The 15,901-nt window shown below is 46.4% G+C and overlaps 1 protein-coding gene across 3 annotated transcripts in view; it reads left to right on the forward strand.

Annotated features, from left to right (window-relative positions):
* PTPRN2 (protein tyrosine phosphatase receptor type N2) overlaps nt 1–15,901 on the forward strand; it is a 655,166-nt gene that overhangs the window by 538,638 nt on the left and 100,627 nt on the right. For 2 of the 3 annotated variants that reach the window (XM_057416426.1, XM_057416428.1), the window contains one exon: nt 7,529–7,741. The exons of the other annotated variant lie outside the window; for it this stretch is intronic. In XM_057416426.1, coding sequence (XP_057272409.1) covers nt 7,529–7,741 — 213 coding nt within the window. The remainder of the gene's footprint in view (nt 1–7,528; nt 7,742–15,901) is intronic. 3 annotated transcript variants of the gene reach the window in all.

Here is a 15,901-nt window from a genome sequence, read left to right on the forward strand (position 1 = left end):
GGCATCGCTATAGCAACCGGTGGATGGGCCATGTGCGGCAGCCGGCAGGGGCTGCGAGCGGCCCGATATAAGGAGGGCAGCGCCGGGGCGCGCCGGCATCCACCGCCCTCGCCCGCGCCCCGCGGGGGCCACCGGCTCCCCCCACCCCGCAGGGAGACGGCCGCGGGCTGCGAGGAGCGCTTGTGCCTGCCGCCGTCTTTGTCTCCACTGAGGAGGGGATGGGGGGGAGAGGGGGAAGTTTTGGCACCGGAGGAGGATTGCTAGAGCCCACCGAGGTGCGCTGAGCCCTCCCGGGGAGGAGCCCGTCCCGCTCGCCGACTGCGGCGCCATGGCAGCAGGTAAATGCGGCGGAGGACGGGGAGGGGGAGCACCGTCCTTCGGGGCGGCCAGGCTGGGGCTGTGTGCGCGGCGATGGAGAGAGGAGCTGGATGGGGGAGGCGGGAAGGGGAGCACCCGCTGCTGCCGCATTCCCCCCCCAGCCTTCCCCATCGGTCCAGACTGGTCCGGGTCTCCGCGAAGCAGCGCGGGCGGCGAGAGGTGCGCAAGGGAGAGAGATACGGAGAGGCGCTTCGCCCCCTCCCCGCCCGGCGGCCGCGCCTCCGAAAGCATCGGGAGCCCCCGGCCAAGCGGTGCCCCGCGTTTCCCTGAGCGGTGCCGAGCCGGACTCGGGTCCGTCTGACAGGAGACGAGCGGACGGGAGGGGCCCTTCTCTCTCTCCTCGTCCTGCTGCCAGATCCGGGCCCCGGGGACAGCCCCCCCCCCCCCTTCCCAAGGCGGGGGCACGATGGCTGCCGCCGGAGCCCCATCCCCGGGCCGGGGAGGCTTCGGAGCAGCGGACCCGGACAGAGCCCTCTAGCAGGGTCTGCAGCTCCGCAAGCGCGGTACAGAGAGGAGGCCGGCTTGCTGGCACTCGACTCTAAGGGCGCTTTATCTAATCCCTAAATTATGTGCCTTCAGCATCAGCATTAGATCAGCGCTGGCACTACGGCTTGTATTTCTCTTGCTTGCTGAAGATACTCGATTGAGCTTGGCTATCGCTGACCGTCCTCTTGGCTCAGGCTCCGACACTTTGTGACTTGGACAAGCTGAGTCCCTCTATTTATCTGTTTCACTCTGGCTCATAAAGTCTCGGCAGAGGAGGAAACCCACTTCCTGGTGCTCCCATTCTGCTTTCCTCTGGTTGCTTCTGAGTCCTTAGAGATGGGAATAGAAGTTTCTTCACTGTGGTGGTGCCTCCATGCCCTCCTCTTCTTGCTGCCACCCCAGAGGCTTCCTGTTCGGCTTTGGGCAGGACAGGCTATGCTCCTCCATCTCCAACTCACCTACCTCCTCCACAGGCATGTGGATGCAGCTGTCCAGTTTCCTGAGTTGTGTGTTATCCCTACAGCATCTCAGTGATGCTGTAGGCTTTTGTTCTGTAGTCTTTAACTAAAAACTGACTTAAAAGAATACCCAGATCCTAAGGATAATCTTGAAGCTCTTTAAATTTCCTCTTTCCAACCTTATTCTTTCTGCACCATAAACTTCTCTGAGATTCTTGGACATCTTGGACTTTCAGCATCACCTTGTAGTGGGATTCAGGATAATAGCTACAATTTCTTGTAACTCTAACCACAAACTTCAGTTCTGTTTGCCTTTAGGAAGCCAGAAAAAAATATCTACCATTGATCAAGGGATCTTTGAACTCGCTGAATTCTTGATTGTATTCAGTCATTGTTCACAGTATTAATCCTACTAAAAGGTATAGAGACGCTCCAGAGTGCTTTGTGGTGTTGAAGGTTGTGGAAAGATCATTGTACCCCTACAGATGAATAGATCTGTGGCTCTTGCAGTGACCTTTCTCAGTGATTTAAATAAGCTGCAGCTCCCAGAAATCCATCTGCCTTTTGTGTTTATCAATTTGTCTAATCTTTCCGACCCCTAAAAGAAGCAAAAAGTATCTTCCCATCCAGTTTCATCCTCCTGAGTAAAAGCGTTAAATTGACCTCATTTCAGGTTATGAACTGATGTCTGCTGAAAGTGATCCTGGCATCAAGTGAGTTTTCAGAGAGGGCTGAAGAGGGAGGCAGGGGATAGCAGCCCCAGAAATCTCTTACTAACTCTAAAGATGGTACCTTAAACCACTAACAAGTAGCCCAGACTGCACAGTTCAGGAGTGCTGTGCCGAACGCAAGGAACATTCTATGCACAGAAGGTGAACATCCCCAGGCCCTGCTGCCCCAGCCTAACCTGACCTGGAGCGCAAAGCAGGGAAGGAGAAGCAGGAACCAAAACCAAGGGAGACGCTGCTTTCCCTTCTGTTTGCTTTCTTATTTTGCTAAGGGGAAAAAGTCATATCTGTATGTTTCCTGGGGGCAGGTTAGGGTAGCCAGGCTCCTCCTGATGTAAAGTGTTTGGTTTCCTAGTAACCTATCAAAACTTAACCAACCTAATGTATCTCAACCTATCTCTGAGGTAACCTTATAGAGGAAAATTACTAGAAGTGATCTTAAGTTTAGATTTATTTAAGGAAGCAGACACACACTGATGTGTGTGTATATATAAAAATACATACCATATATATATCCATACACACCCACACACATCCCTTTCTCCATGCTTTCTGTATTAAGGAAATAATGCATATATCCTTTCTGGCTTGTTTTAATGTCAGTGGCTGTGACACAGCAAAGGATCCTCTAAAAAAAAAAAAAATAAAATCAAAAAACCCAATGAACTAAAACTTATTTTAGTGAAGTTTATTTTTAAGAATAATTATTTTCTTGTAGAATTCTTTTCTTCTGCCTAGGTACTTTTTTCCCTTCCTTGAATGGCAGATTTGCAAGTACAATTTCATCTGCACAGAGGAACAATAGCTTTCAGTTGCACAAAGGATTTCTCCCACCCTGAATCCAAACCACAATGCCTCTTGCTCTGATAATAGCTTCTGAAAAGATTTTGTAATGCACAGAATTAATACATGATTATTTCCGCCTCACTTCTCTCATTTATTAGATTCTATAGTGAATTTCAAATTAAAAATAGCACCTCTTGAGTTTTTTACCATTCTAATATTTTGAAACAAATCATATTCAGAAGTTCCTCTTTTTGCCAGTGTTTACTAAGAAATTTGCATTTTTTTATTATCGCTCAGAAACAAGACTGTGTAATATAAATTTAAAAATCACAAAAGTACAAAAAATTGCCAAAAATTAAAATGTCAAGTTGTTTAAAAATGAATTGCAGTGATTTTTCCTTTGTAAGCTAGAAGCGAGGTCAGGTGAAGTAACAGTCAAAGTGGGTTGTAAATCAGAAATACCTTTTTAAATTTATGAAGCAAAACAAAACCTCAACTTCAGTTAGAGTTTTGCTTCAGCAAGGACCAGAATCAGGCCCCATGTCCTAAAGGAAATAATGAAGTGTAATTCTGCTGAGGCATCTGGAAGGTGAGCTTTCGCATCACTGCATGGGGAGCTCCTCTCTGCTCTTACAAAGACTTTCTCCCACACTTGCCACATAGGTGTGAGAACTTATTTACATGAAAGCGTACATTAAATATTTACTGACATTTGCCTGGGATTTGTTTGAAATGTCGGCTGTTCTGCTGCATCATGGGATGACACCGTGGAGCGGGACGCTGTCTTTGATTAGAACAGTGATTTGTGACTCCAGTGTTATGGCTGCTCTAGTTACTGACTCACTTTTGGGTGTATATAGAATGTGTTCTGTCGAGGGACTGGGAAAGCCTGCACGAGATCAGACCTTAAGCATTTTTTCTTCCTTCTTAAAAAACCCCACAAACAAAAAACCAAAACAAAAACCGGAACAACCCCCAACCACAAACCTCCATAGAAGTGGCGTACTTCAAGACAAACACTGTTGAGTGTAAGTAGTAGGTGTAATGCTGTTCTGAGACAGGGTAAATCTTTGCCTCCTAGCATTTAAGCTCAGACCAGGCTATTTCAAAGCAAGTAAAGACTGGCTGAACATCTCCAAATCCTCTGTTAGAGTCACTTCCTAAGCCATAATTTAGGAATTCGTTGTTTTCCTTCACTGGGACTCTGATACTACACAATTTTCCAATGAGACAATCATTCAGAGAAGTGTCAATATATTCTACTACATAAAGTTTTAAAAATGCATAGTTACATGTAGCTGAGTTTAATATTTAATTATGTGTAGTTTATGTGGTCTATTTATTTGTTAAGCCTTGGGGTTGAGGAGGGGGAAGGTGATTTGTTTTTCTTGTTATGCAATAGCTATTGTTCCCCTTCCACCCCAGGAAAAGGCACCATGGCAGCCCCAGCCAGCACAAGGAGAGGTGCTCTGCTTTAAAAGACATCCGACTGTAAATGTCAAATTCATAAATATTTAAACATTTTTCTTTCAATTTGAAGTCAAGTCTGACAGGACGCCTCTAATTAACCCTGGGATCCGTTTCAGGCTGGGGCCTTACTGCAGAGAAGAATCAGGGGTTTAGTTGAGGTGGGGAAACCTGTGCTCCTGGCTGGGGAAGGGAAGGGGGCAAGAAGCAGGGGGCTGGTGACTAACTCGTCGCATTAATTTTTACACGTTTCCTAATTCGGTGTTTGGTCAGATATCCGGCAGGATAAAAGGGCAGTGGGTTTCTCCAGCTGAGTTGGGGGCAGTGGGGGCTGTTTCCTGATGGGGCGCGTCTGGAGGGGGGGTGTGCCCCGCTGCCCTCCGCGGCGCCGAGGATCTCCAGCCCGGAGCCCGGGATCGCCGCCGGTGAGAGCCCGGAGCCGGGTGGCGGGGCTTCGCCGTCGGCTTTAGTCAGAGGCTTACCCGCAGACACCAGTGCCAGCGTATTTGCCGGGAGCCGGGAGGGTGGTGGGGGGTGGGGTGTGTGGGCGAGGGGGCTAGCCGGCGTGCCCCTAAGTACTAATTCCGCCCGAAGGCAGGGAGGGGAGAGCGTTTCTCTCCGGGCCCCGACGGCTGCGGCTCCGGAGGTGCTTCCCCGAGAAGCGGGGAGTGCGGGGAGTGGAAGGAGCGGGGATAAAGGCCGGCGGCCCCGCGGCAGAGCCCCTCACCCTTCCCTATCAGCCGCTCCGACGGGGCGGGTAGCGCGGGCGGCCGCACAGGCTGCGGCGGTGGCCCTTCACCCCTTCTCTCCCTCTGCGGGGTCGCCATCACCTCCCAGGGCACGGAGGGTCGGGCAGGCGTTGATGCTGGTCATCCCACACGTGCGGGGATTTTGCGAGCCCTCGACGGCCTGGAGCCCATCACTGGGGACACAGCTACACGCTCCCCACGGAAGACGCTTACCGAGGTGTAAGCAATGCCAAATACCCCACGGAAGGTTCCTAACTCTTTCCCGCGTTTCACGTTACCGGGTGCAGCGCTGGGGACGGGCGGGGTATCTCGGCAAAAGCATCTTTTGTTAAGGGCAGCCAGCTCCGCGGCCGGTACCCCGGCTGTGTGGGGAAAACTGTGGGGCAAAGTTGGAAGCAACATCAAAACCTCTGTAACTAAAGGGGGGAGAAAGGCCAGCGCTCTCTTTTCTCTCCCCCGTGTTTACTCGGGGCATTTGACAGCACTTCGCTCCCATCATTTTCATTGTTTCCCTCGCATAGCCCGTTCCCCGGGTGCTTGTGCGGCTCTTTCACACGGCAACGGGAAAAGGAAAATCGTTTAAAACCGTGGTTGCGAAAACAGAGAATCGAGAGATTCAGGAGCAGCGCCCGAAACTGCTCCCGCCAGACTCTTCCTTGCGGGCAGCGGTGCGCCTGGGCGCCCCCGGGGCAAAGGCGGGAGAAGGAGGCAGTGGGGGACGGCTCGGGCCGCCCGGAGAGCAGGGCCGGCCCGCGGGGGGTCCGGGGGTCCCGGGGAGGGGGAACGGGGACTTGTCCCTGCCTCTGTGATGGGAGGCCAAACACCGCGGCGAAGCGGATTAACGTCCCGGGGCGCAGCGCTTGGGGAGGGGGCGCCGGCACTTTGGATGGAGCTGCCTTTTTAGATGCAGATTGCGACCTCTGGCCCCACGGGGCCAGCGGCCTTTCACGAAGATGCTAATGGCAGAGCGCAGCAGCCCTTTACCCCCCGGGCCCCCAGGGTCGAGGCGGCGGGAGCTGCGAGCGGGCGGCGGCGGCCGTCGGTGCTGCCACCTCCCCAGTCCCTTTCCCCCCGCCCGGTGCGGGCTGGGACCGCTGCCCGGTGCGACTGGGGCAGGTACTTGGCTGGGGCCGTGAAGAGTAATGGGGAGGATGCGGGGAGGCGGCCCCGAAGCCCCCCGGGGCTGGGCGGAGGAGCTGGGGTGGGGGCAGCCCCGTTCTCCTGGTGGCTGTTGGGATTTGGAGGAGGGGCCGGCCGCGGTTTAGGGGAGGGAGGAAGGAGAGAGGCGGCGGGTCCAGTGGTGGCTGCGCGGGCGCGGAGGCGGGCGGCCCATGCCCGGCCTCGGCGAGTTCCGCACCCGCCCCCCCGCCGCCCGGGGTTTACAAACCCGGCAATCCTCCTCCTCTGCCGGGCGCATCCAGGCAAGAAAATCCGAGAGCCTTCCTGAACCTGCATTTCCATTAACTCAGCCTCAGCCCCGGCTAATCCGCAGCACTGAAGGCAAGGAGGCTAATTAATGACAAGCTTTTACAGTCAAGACCAGCGATAATTGCTTTGGTGGCCTTTATGATTACAAGATAAAAATGGACCGGGCCTGACATAAGAGCCACTGTGTACACTGCAAGACAGGAGGAAATTAAGAGCTGGCTAGCTGAATACGGAGCAGAAAATTACTAATAGAGGAGAGATAATGAATAGGCCGGCTAGGCATTCATGGGGAAAAATCCATTTTGTTACCACGCGAAATTAGGTGGTGGAAAGGAGTTTGCTAATTGTTCTCATCTTGTAGCAACCAGGACTGAGGCAGGGGCGTGCTTTTCAATTCATTTCCCTGGTAATTGTGAAAGGGGGAATGCAGGCCAAATGAGTCTTGCTGCAATTTGCGCGCCTGGTCTTTTCATTTTCATGTTGCGTTTTTAATTGTTGCTAATATAGCTTATAATGAAGCTAATGAGGGGAAATTATTGTACAACTTTTTAGCACATGGAGACGAGTGAAATGCACAAGAAAGATTCTCTCCTATTGCCGAAAAAAAAAAAAAATAGCAATCTGGAGGAGTTTGGAACTATCGGGCTTTTTTTTTAAATCCTTTTCCTTCTACACCAGACAAAAGGAAAGACCGCCACCTACTTTCTTTTTTCTCTCTTCGTTCCGTGTTTTATTTTTCACTCAAAAGAAAAAAATAAAAGGGATTTTCCCTGGCAGCTCCTGGCCCTGGATACGGAGCTGCGGGGCGCGCCGCTGTGCTTGCGCGCAGCCAGCGCGCCCGCCTCCGCCTTTCGGTAGTTAAATGCACGCCGCGGGGCGGAGAGGGGATGGGATGGAGGGGGGCATGTCCGCACTGCTGTCCCTGCCCCTCCGTTTGCTTCCATCCCTGGCTCAAAGTTAGCGCTGCCCGGTGCTTCCCCCCGAAGGGGGCTCCGCGCTTCTCCGCGACCGCGCAACTCAGGCGCTGCCTCTCTCTCCTCCCCTGCAGAAAAACAACGTCCCGCCGCTCCCGCAGCACAGGGAAGAGGCAGAGTCCGCCAAATTCCTTCTCCTCACCCTCCTCTCCCTCGCTTGCATCGCCGGGGTCCTGGCGGCCTCGGGGGTCGCTTACTGCCTCCGGCACCGCGCCCACCGCCGCCTGAAGGAGAAGCTCTCGGCCCTTGGGGGTGACGCCGGCTCCGACGCTACCGCTGCTTATCAGGTAAGGACCGAGGTCTTCTCTTCCTCCTTCTCTTCCTCCCCCTCCTCCGGCCCTGCGCCCCCAGGACTCCCGGCAGAGCCCGAGGGGACCCTTTTCCACTGGGAACCGAGGGAGTGGGTTTGTTCCCTGTGTTGCTTCCCCCGCCCCGCGCCAGTCGTATTCCCGCGGATTCACTGTAGCAGCTTTTTACTGCTGGATATTAATCTTGGCTATTTTGGGAGTTGCTGTAAATTCGTGCCTAATTAGAAGCATTAAAAAAAAAAAGCCCTCGCCATTGAAATTCTCTGAAAAAAATAACATTAATATCCGTAATCTGCTACCCCTGCCACTGGTAATAACAAAAAATCTTTAACATTTATGAGGAATGGATTGCACCGTTATCTGAAGATGTCTCTCTTTTTGAGTAATCGAGTTCTTCAGGGTCTGATATGAAAAGAGCCTTTGACCCGATCTGTTGCCACCTTCTGCCATTATTCAGATAAATGAAATCTAATGCTGATAGATGGGGAGGTAAACCAGGACTGGTTCTGGGAGAACAATGGTAGCAGATGTGTACCCAGTAATATGGGAGCACTGCTCTCAGATTTCCTGAAATAAATCAGAAACCTCAGGCTTTCTCTTTCACTTTCAAAAGTATTGGGTGGAGAGACACTCTGCATCTTCCCAAAGTTTGTTTTAGATCATGGCACTTATTTCTTGGTGTATTACTGGTGTGGTAATGCATGTGTTACGGTCTTAAACCACAGAACCCTGGTCTGGTATCCCAAAATACTTGGAGTGTGACCAGGAAAAAGAATTCAAGAATGTGTAAACGTTGTTGCTCTAGTATCCGTGTGTGCTGTGCACTTGTAGGGTCCTGCTAATGGCACTCTACTGTCAAGCTTTATTTTACCTTCTTGTTCTGCTTAGCATCAGACATTGTGGCCTTGCTGTATTCTGGAGCTGAGGTAGCTTCAAATTGGCAGCTGGGAGTCATACCGGAATAAACTCGTATTTCCTTGTGAAGTTTGGGTCTGTCTGTACCTCTTGCACGTTAAAGAGGTGATGTATTAAGTACATCTCCACAGGCTGAGTCAAGGGAGATTTTAGTACATAATGATAAACATGAATGTTTCTGTCACATGTAGTATCTTTGTGAATAGCTTTGGTTTTCAGTTTAAATGGAATGTTTACTTTAAAAAAAAACCAAACCCAAATCTTTAAATTACTTCACGTCTTTAAATTTACTGACTTACAGAGCAAGAGAGAGAGAGCATTTCCATTGGAAAAAAAAAAAAAAAAGGAGTGTCCTGCAGGATAAAGTGTGAACAAACCAGCAGTTTGTCAGATCAGTTTTGTTGGCCAAAGAGGCTGTGGCCATAAATATTTTTGTTTGATTTCAATATGGAACTTGCTGTTGGCTTATTTAAACCGCAGAAGGGATAGGTAGTCTTTTTCTTCTGTTAAATGTGAGTACAAGAATTCATAATTTAAAAAAAAAAAAAAAAAAGCCCTCCAGGTTCCAAAATCACACTTGAAACTGAATTTGTGATAATTAACAGGACAATCTTCCTACTGACAGCTCTAATTAATAGTATCTGTAATTAAAATCGTGCCCTTCCAGCAGGAAAATTGTTTGAATTTCTTGGAGTGACCTTTTTTGCCATTTCTCCTGGGAGTATAGTGGTTGATATTGATTTTATAATGAGCTCTGGTTTGTTTAATAAGAATCCATAATCCAGACACTAAATGAAATGTGTGCTTCATATCTTCTTCCCAGATTTATATATATTTTAAAATCTTCTTGGTTAGATCTGAGAGTGGCATTTTCTGTTTAAAACAACAACAATGCTTTGAGGATGCTGCTCAGTATTTCAATAGCATGACTGTATTAATATTCTTTGTTCCTGACCTTTGGGCCCAGTCCTGACCACCTGACTTTTTAACCATTTCCATTGGTTTTTCAGGGTAACTGTAGTCATGAGTGGGAGGAAAAATGTTTTTCCTTAACTACAAAGGTTTCTAAGGGCTTGGCTCTCCTCCCGTGGAAATAAATGGGAATTTTGCCATTTGTTTCAATGGCAGCAGTAGGAGGCCCCAGTATAGGCAGACAAAATACTCAGGCAGTTTTGATGCTGCTAAGTAGCATTTTATCAAAATGAATCACTGAGGCTCATTCTGTGTATAATAAACTATTCATGTGGATTTGAAGAGAAGTAGGATTGAGCCCTATTCGCATCGTCAAAATCGCCTTATGTTGAGCTGTGTTAAATGTAATGGATATCTGGTATGATGCATGTTTTGGATAACATCAATTAGGTCTCAGAAAAGCATCAATTATCTTTTTCCACATCTTCTCTGGTACTCATGGGGGAATAATGTAACCCATATTAATATGGGAGAAGAAAAAAGCAGATAGCTTTCAAAATTGTACCTACTTTGTTCCCTTCTGCTAAATGTTTCCCAAGTATGTACTCGGTTAACTCAGTGTATTTTAAAAATATGAAACATTTCAGCAGCTGCTGCCACTAGACTTTAAAGCGCAATACTCAAATACGTTGCTGCTTACAGCTTAAGTGACAATTCAGATTTATTTTTTTTCTTATTTGAAGGGGGAGAAATTGGTGGGTATGAAAGGGCCTGGTGGCCCAGTGTGATTCAGAGGGAACGCTGAAATATTACGTTGATTCACATGCTTCTCAAAATGTCAGTGGTTTGTATCTTCACATAAACAAGACTGACCTAAATTTTCAACATTTAGCAGAAGCATTTTTCATCCTAACCCAGTTCAGCCAAGAGAGTTCATTCAGGGTTTCACTCCTTCCTTAGTCACGCTGTGAACTTTGAAGAGTTTTTTTCCCACAGCTGCTTTTCTTTTTTCTTTTTTCCCTCTTTTCCTCCCCATCTTCCCCTTCCCCCCTTCTCATCTGTGCAGTGAAATACCAGCTTGAGAAGGGGAAAACAGATGCACAGTATAGTCAGGGAAATAGCAGGTTGGCTACTAAGTTTCCCCCTGCACCAGAGGTGTAGCGACTGTCATGCAATGTCACCCTCCCTTGGGCACTCCCCTGCTAGTATGAGCAGTCCTTGTGTGAGCATGCCTACCTACTAACATGAGTATTTCTTGTGTAAGTGCATGTAGAAGTGACCAAACTTAGGCAGGACAGCAAATACCATTTAAAACTTGCAAGCAGGCAAATAAAATCTCTGCAGTGGCCTTGATGAGCTGTCAAATGTCCCAATACTGCTTGAAGAGGTATCTGGCTCTTCAGGTGCTCGGTAAGGCAAGCAGCTGGCCTTCAGCATGTTAAAGTGAGCTCTGGGAGACTAAACTCTGTGGAAAGACTCAGTACCACTAAGAAGAGCAGATGCACAATTGCAACTTCATTGATCTTTGAATCACTAAACAACAAAATTATAGGATGGTTTAATTAGCAGCTAAGGAGCTTTTCAAAATTCATGGAAACAGTGTATCTTATAAAACATTGTACGTTCATAAAACACATTTTATACATCAAGGCAGACAATTTTTGTGTACCTTACAAACACGTCTCCCGCCCTTTCAAATCACACGTGTAATGATTAGATAAGTCAGTGTTAGCCACTCAGGGATGACTGAAAAGAGGTTCCTGCTGCCTCCGCATTGCCCCTGTGCATGCGTGCACCTGCACCCATGTTTTTAATTGTTGCTCATATTGCTTTGATCTTCTTTGAAAAGCAGGTTTAGCATTCTGCAAGCCCCCTCTCTGGTCCAGCAGATTAGGGCAGAAGCGTTCTAGGAATTTTCAGCAGCCACTCTCTGATTTATTTCACAACACTGAGCAGATTTTCTTCACGCACTTTGAAACCCTTAGAACATAACCCAGAGAGAAGCGGGTATGCAGACATCAGGGGGCGGTCTGCAAACAGGGCCACTAGGTGCACATCTTACTTGTCACTGCTCCCATTAGTGAGCAATTTATTAATGTAATGAGTGTGTGTTACTGACTGCTACTATTTAGGGGTGCTCTGTTTGATTCAGGGTGATGTATTTGTGAGTCCAACTGAACCCTGGCATTTGACCCCCATGTGGGGAACGCTAGGTTGTGCAAGATATTAAATCATCAACATATTTTGTACTTTGAGCTGCAGAACTTTCCTATGAGCATGGTCTTCTGCATCACTGATAGTGCTCAGCATAATGTTGCCCATAATGAAATTTAAAAGGAAAAGTTAAAATGCACTGAAACTGGCTTCAGAAAACCTATGTTTTAATATTTTATACCAATAATGTTCTTTTTAATTTTCCTTCATCTCCACCCAAAGAGGTTCCTTTAAAAAGTCAGTAAGCCACAACCAGTCTACAATGAAGTTTGTTCTTAAACTGCCTGAAGTATTTCAGGTTACATGAGCCATGTGCTGTCAGTGCAGCTGGATTGCATCATCAGCTGTTTTAAAAATTTGTTCAAATAACCTGGTTTGGCAGGCATATAATTGTAAATTATATGTTAAATTCTACATTATCACATGTATTACATTATATATAAATTATATATTCCTTTGTCAGATACAGTCTTATTAATTACATGATCCTTCTGGATTCAAAGCCACCAAGAACTTCTCTGTGCTTTTATAGACTTGATCCTGCTGTTATTTTTTATTAGAGATGTTAAGAGCACAGTATTTACCACAATTACAATAAATATTTTGCTGCAAATATTTTAAAAGGCTGCAACTGAAAGAATCCACTGGAAACATACTCTCTACTTAATCATCATGCCTGCTTTGTGTGTTTAAACACAGATAATTCACTACCTCTAATATGGCTTTTACACTGTAGAGTAACTTTCACAAGCAAACTTGTTATTATAGTATTAGACCTTAATGTTATAGTAATAGTGTATATCAACTCCTTAGGAAATTGTTTTTTGTGAAGTGAAATGGAAAAATGGAAAAAGGAAAATTTTGCTGTTCTTGTTGTCAAGTTTTCAGTAATTTTCCAATTAACATCAAAATTTGGACCAAAAAAAGCTGGTAAACTGGAGATAATCAGTACCATGAAGTATTACCTCTTATGTATGTAAAACTTCATTTTCAAGGACCCTCCTACACTTCAGCAAAAAAGATATCACTGAGGACAAGGTGTATTCAGTACATGAGTATTTAGTAAACATTTCATAAGGAATACAATTAGTAAGCATTTTTGATAGATGAAAATTTTGCCTTAAGGCTGAATGCTAGGAAGGGCTCTACTTGTGTTTTCTTCTGGGAAAACAAAAGACAACGGAGTTTTAATCTTTTCTTTTCCTGCATCCTTATTAAAAGAGAAAAAAAGAAATACAATCTTGGGTGACTATGTGAAGCAATAGGACAAACTGTAATTGTTTCTAATAAAGCATACACGGGGAGGTCTGTGTATAAGAAGAGGTGTTCTCATCCATTTAAGTCTGGTTATTGTGTATTATATGAACAATTTTCTCTATCTTTAATTAGAATTTCATCTTAAAATAAATTCTCAGGAACCTGCAAATACATTGTGTGTAATGTTGTTACATAAATCACTGTACTTCAAGGTGAGACAGTTTTGACGATGTACAAAATATACTGTGCTATAGTATACATAGGAATGATGGGAAAGGAAAAAGAAGTGGGGAGCATTTTAAGGTGACAAGAATTTACCGTATGCTTAAAACACTTCTGTGAAGTCAGTGGATGGCCAAAGCAGAATGAGGCAAACCAGAATGTTTACAAATACAAATTTAACTTTTCATAATGTTGGTTTGGTTTGGTTTATTTAGGTTTTTGTTTGTTTGTTGGGTTGGGTTTTTTGTTTGTTGGTTTGATTTTTTTAAATCTGATTAGTGTTCAGAACAATCCAGAATTCCTGTGGTGCATTGGACTATGTAATTCCCTAACCTTGCTTCCTGTGGTAGTCATAAAATTGAATTAAATGGTAGTAATGTTCAAAATAGGATTTCAAAATAGTGTGTGAATTTGTAAATCTGCAGAAATCTATCAAACATGCCTGTTTGATGGTTGTGGTGTAAGTAGATAAACAGATAGGGGTATATTTGCTATGATACCCCTAACATTTAAAGTCAACTTCAAAATACTGCTTAACGAGGAATGCCCACCTGAAGAGCTGAAGCTCAATGGCACAGATTTCAATGGGGCACTTCAGGAAATCTGTATTTGAGCTTGTCACCTCTGTCTGTGAGGAGCAGTGTTCTCCCGCTGCCTCCTCCCCTGTTCTGCCCGTTGCTGCAGTACCCATGGACCCAGCAGTGAGGCAGCCTTGGGTAACTGTACTGGCTGTGTGAGAGAGGTTTATTGGGCTCGTTACGAATGGCTCTCCTCTAAGCAGGTCCTGTTTTAAGTTCAAGAAAATAACTTTTGTAAATTAATCAGTGTTGGAGATAGGATCTGGCCCTGACCAGAGGTTTTACCTTCACAACCCAGGTCCTGGGCTGCTGCAGCAGTGGCAGTGCAGCAATGCTTTTGAGTAAAACACTCTTTATATTAGGGTGGATAGGTGGAGAGAGAAGTTTATTTGAAGGTATGGAAGGAAAATGAATATGCATGCAACTCCTGGAATGCTTGGATGAGAAGGTGCTGTGTGGGTTTAGGTGTCAGAAATATGAACCATCATTTCCAAGTATTTGGCTGTTTATCTGTGTAGGATTAGTGCAAAGTGGCAGAGAGAAGGTGATGTTGGCCCTCTCCTCTTAACTGACTTCATTTAGTTTTCCCTGTCTAAAGAGTACAGGATTTGAGCTTAGTGTTTTGTGGAACAAGGACAAACATGCTCCAAGCATCTTGCAGTATAATTTCTGTGTGTTTAGGGTGTAAGAAAAAAATAGTAGGAGGGGAAATTTAGTGACTCATTTTTAATTACTGGGAAATTCAGAGTCCTTACCCAAACAGTCATTTCTAAGAAAGTGTGCTGGAGGTGCTCTGGACTTGCAGGTTGCAGGCTGCGTCTCACCTGGTAAACTAAACCAGTAAATTGTTTGAATGGCCCTGGCATCATTTCAGGCCAACTTTCCCCTGAACAGTTGCTCAGCACAGTTAACACAGGCCAAGAAAAAGGCATATATTCATTAGCTGGTCAGTGTGCTTAATAATTTGGCTGTGGCCACCCAGTTTTAGAGGGTGAGGATTACTGTTGCTTAATCTGCCCTTACTCCCCACCTTGGACTTTTGAGGTGGGGGCTCCCACTCCCAAGCATTCCGCTCCTGAACATCCCGCTTCTGCTTCAGAGCCCCTTCCACCCATCTCTACTGTGTCATAGGCTGTTTGCCAGCTGAATGTGGGCTGGTTCTCAATAAGTACAATGGATTGTCTCCCTCTGGTAAATTGATTATATCCCAGTGCCTGTATGTTATAAAGAAGCCAAAGATAACTGCAGCCTTGCCTAATGGGCTGGAGAGTATTTGATTTGCAGTCCCAGGCTGTACATCATCTCAAGTGTCCCGATTTCTTTCTGGAATAACTGTACTGTCTTCAGTGGCATTTTTTTTCTTATGTAATGTAGAGAATAATCAGGCCTGTCTTTCCTACACACTTCTGCCCTTTATTGCGTTTTAGGATTTTCCTTTTCCTTTTAGAGCAGCTCTGTTATCATGTTTCAGATTCTTCTATTGTATATTCTCTGAACACTCAGCAGCTAGCACTGTGGTCTGGCTTGCTGAGTCCTTCATATTCCTTCAGAGTGCTGTAGTAGAAGAACAAACTACATTTTTTAAAGTTTTTAACTGGGAAGTCTTTTTTATTTGCAGAACAAATCTTGTACCAGGGTCATGTTCCCTGGAAGAAAGTAGGAGTTAATTTTGTGTGCATAAAGAGCTGTTGTAGGTGATGTTTGTCAGTTCTTGTGGGACCATGTTGCCTGCGAGCAGAAACAGGTTGCAGTTTATTCTCTGAAGTCTGTAAGGTACATAAAAAGCATTCTTCCTACTGCTTTCTACTGGGTACATCTGCTCATCCTGCACACCGGTCTCACACGGCAGGCAGTGAAAGGGAAGAGGAATGTGGATGCAGTGTCGCTTCCTTTCCCTTTCTCCTCACAGGCTGGAAGACATGCTGTGCTTGGCAGCACACTGGCAGAGCAGGTCCACATCCAGCCCAAAGCCCGTGAGATCTCAGCTTCAGGGATCTTTGCCCTTCCTGCACTTTGTGTTTGTATTCAGCCTTAGGGAAAG

The sequence above is a fragment of the Pezoporus wallicus genome, unplaced genomic scaffold (genome assembly GCF_028554395.1).
Source record: "Pezoporus wallicus isolate ANWC-B61680 ecotype Strahan unplaced genomic scaffold, APGP_CSIRO_Pwel_v1 contig_3847, whole genome shotgun sequence".
In the NCBI taxonomy this organism is placed as follows: Eukaryota; Metazoa; Chordata; class Aves; order Psittaciformes; family Psittacidae; genus Pezoporus; species Pezoporus wallicus.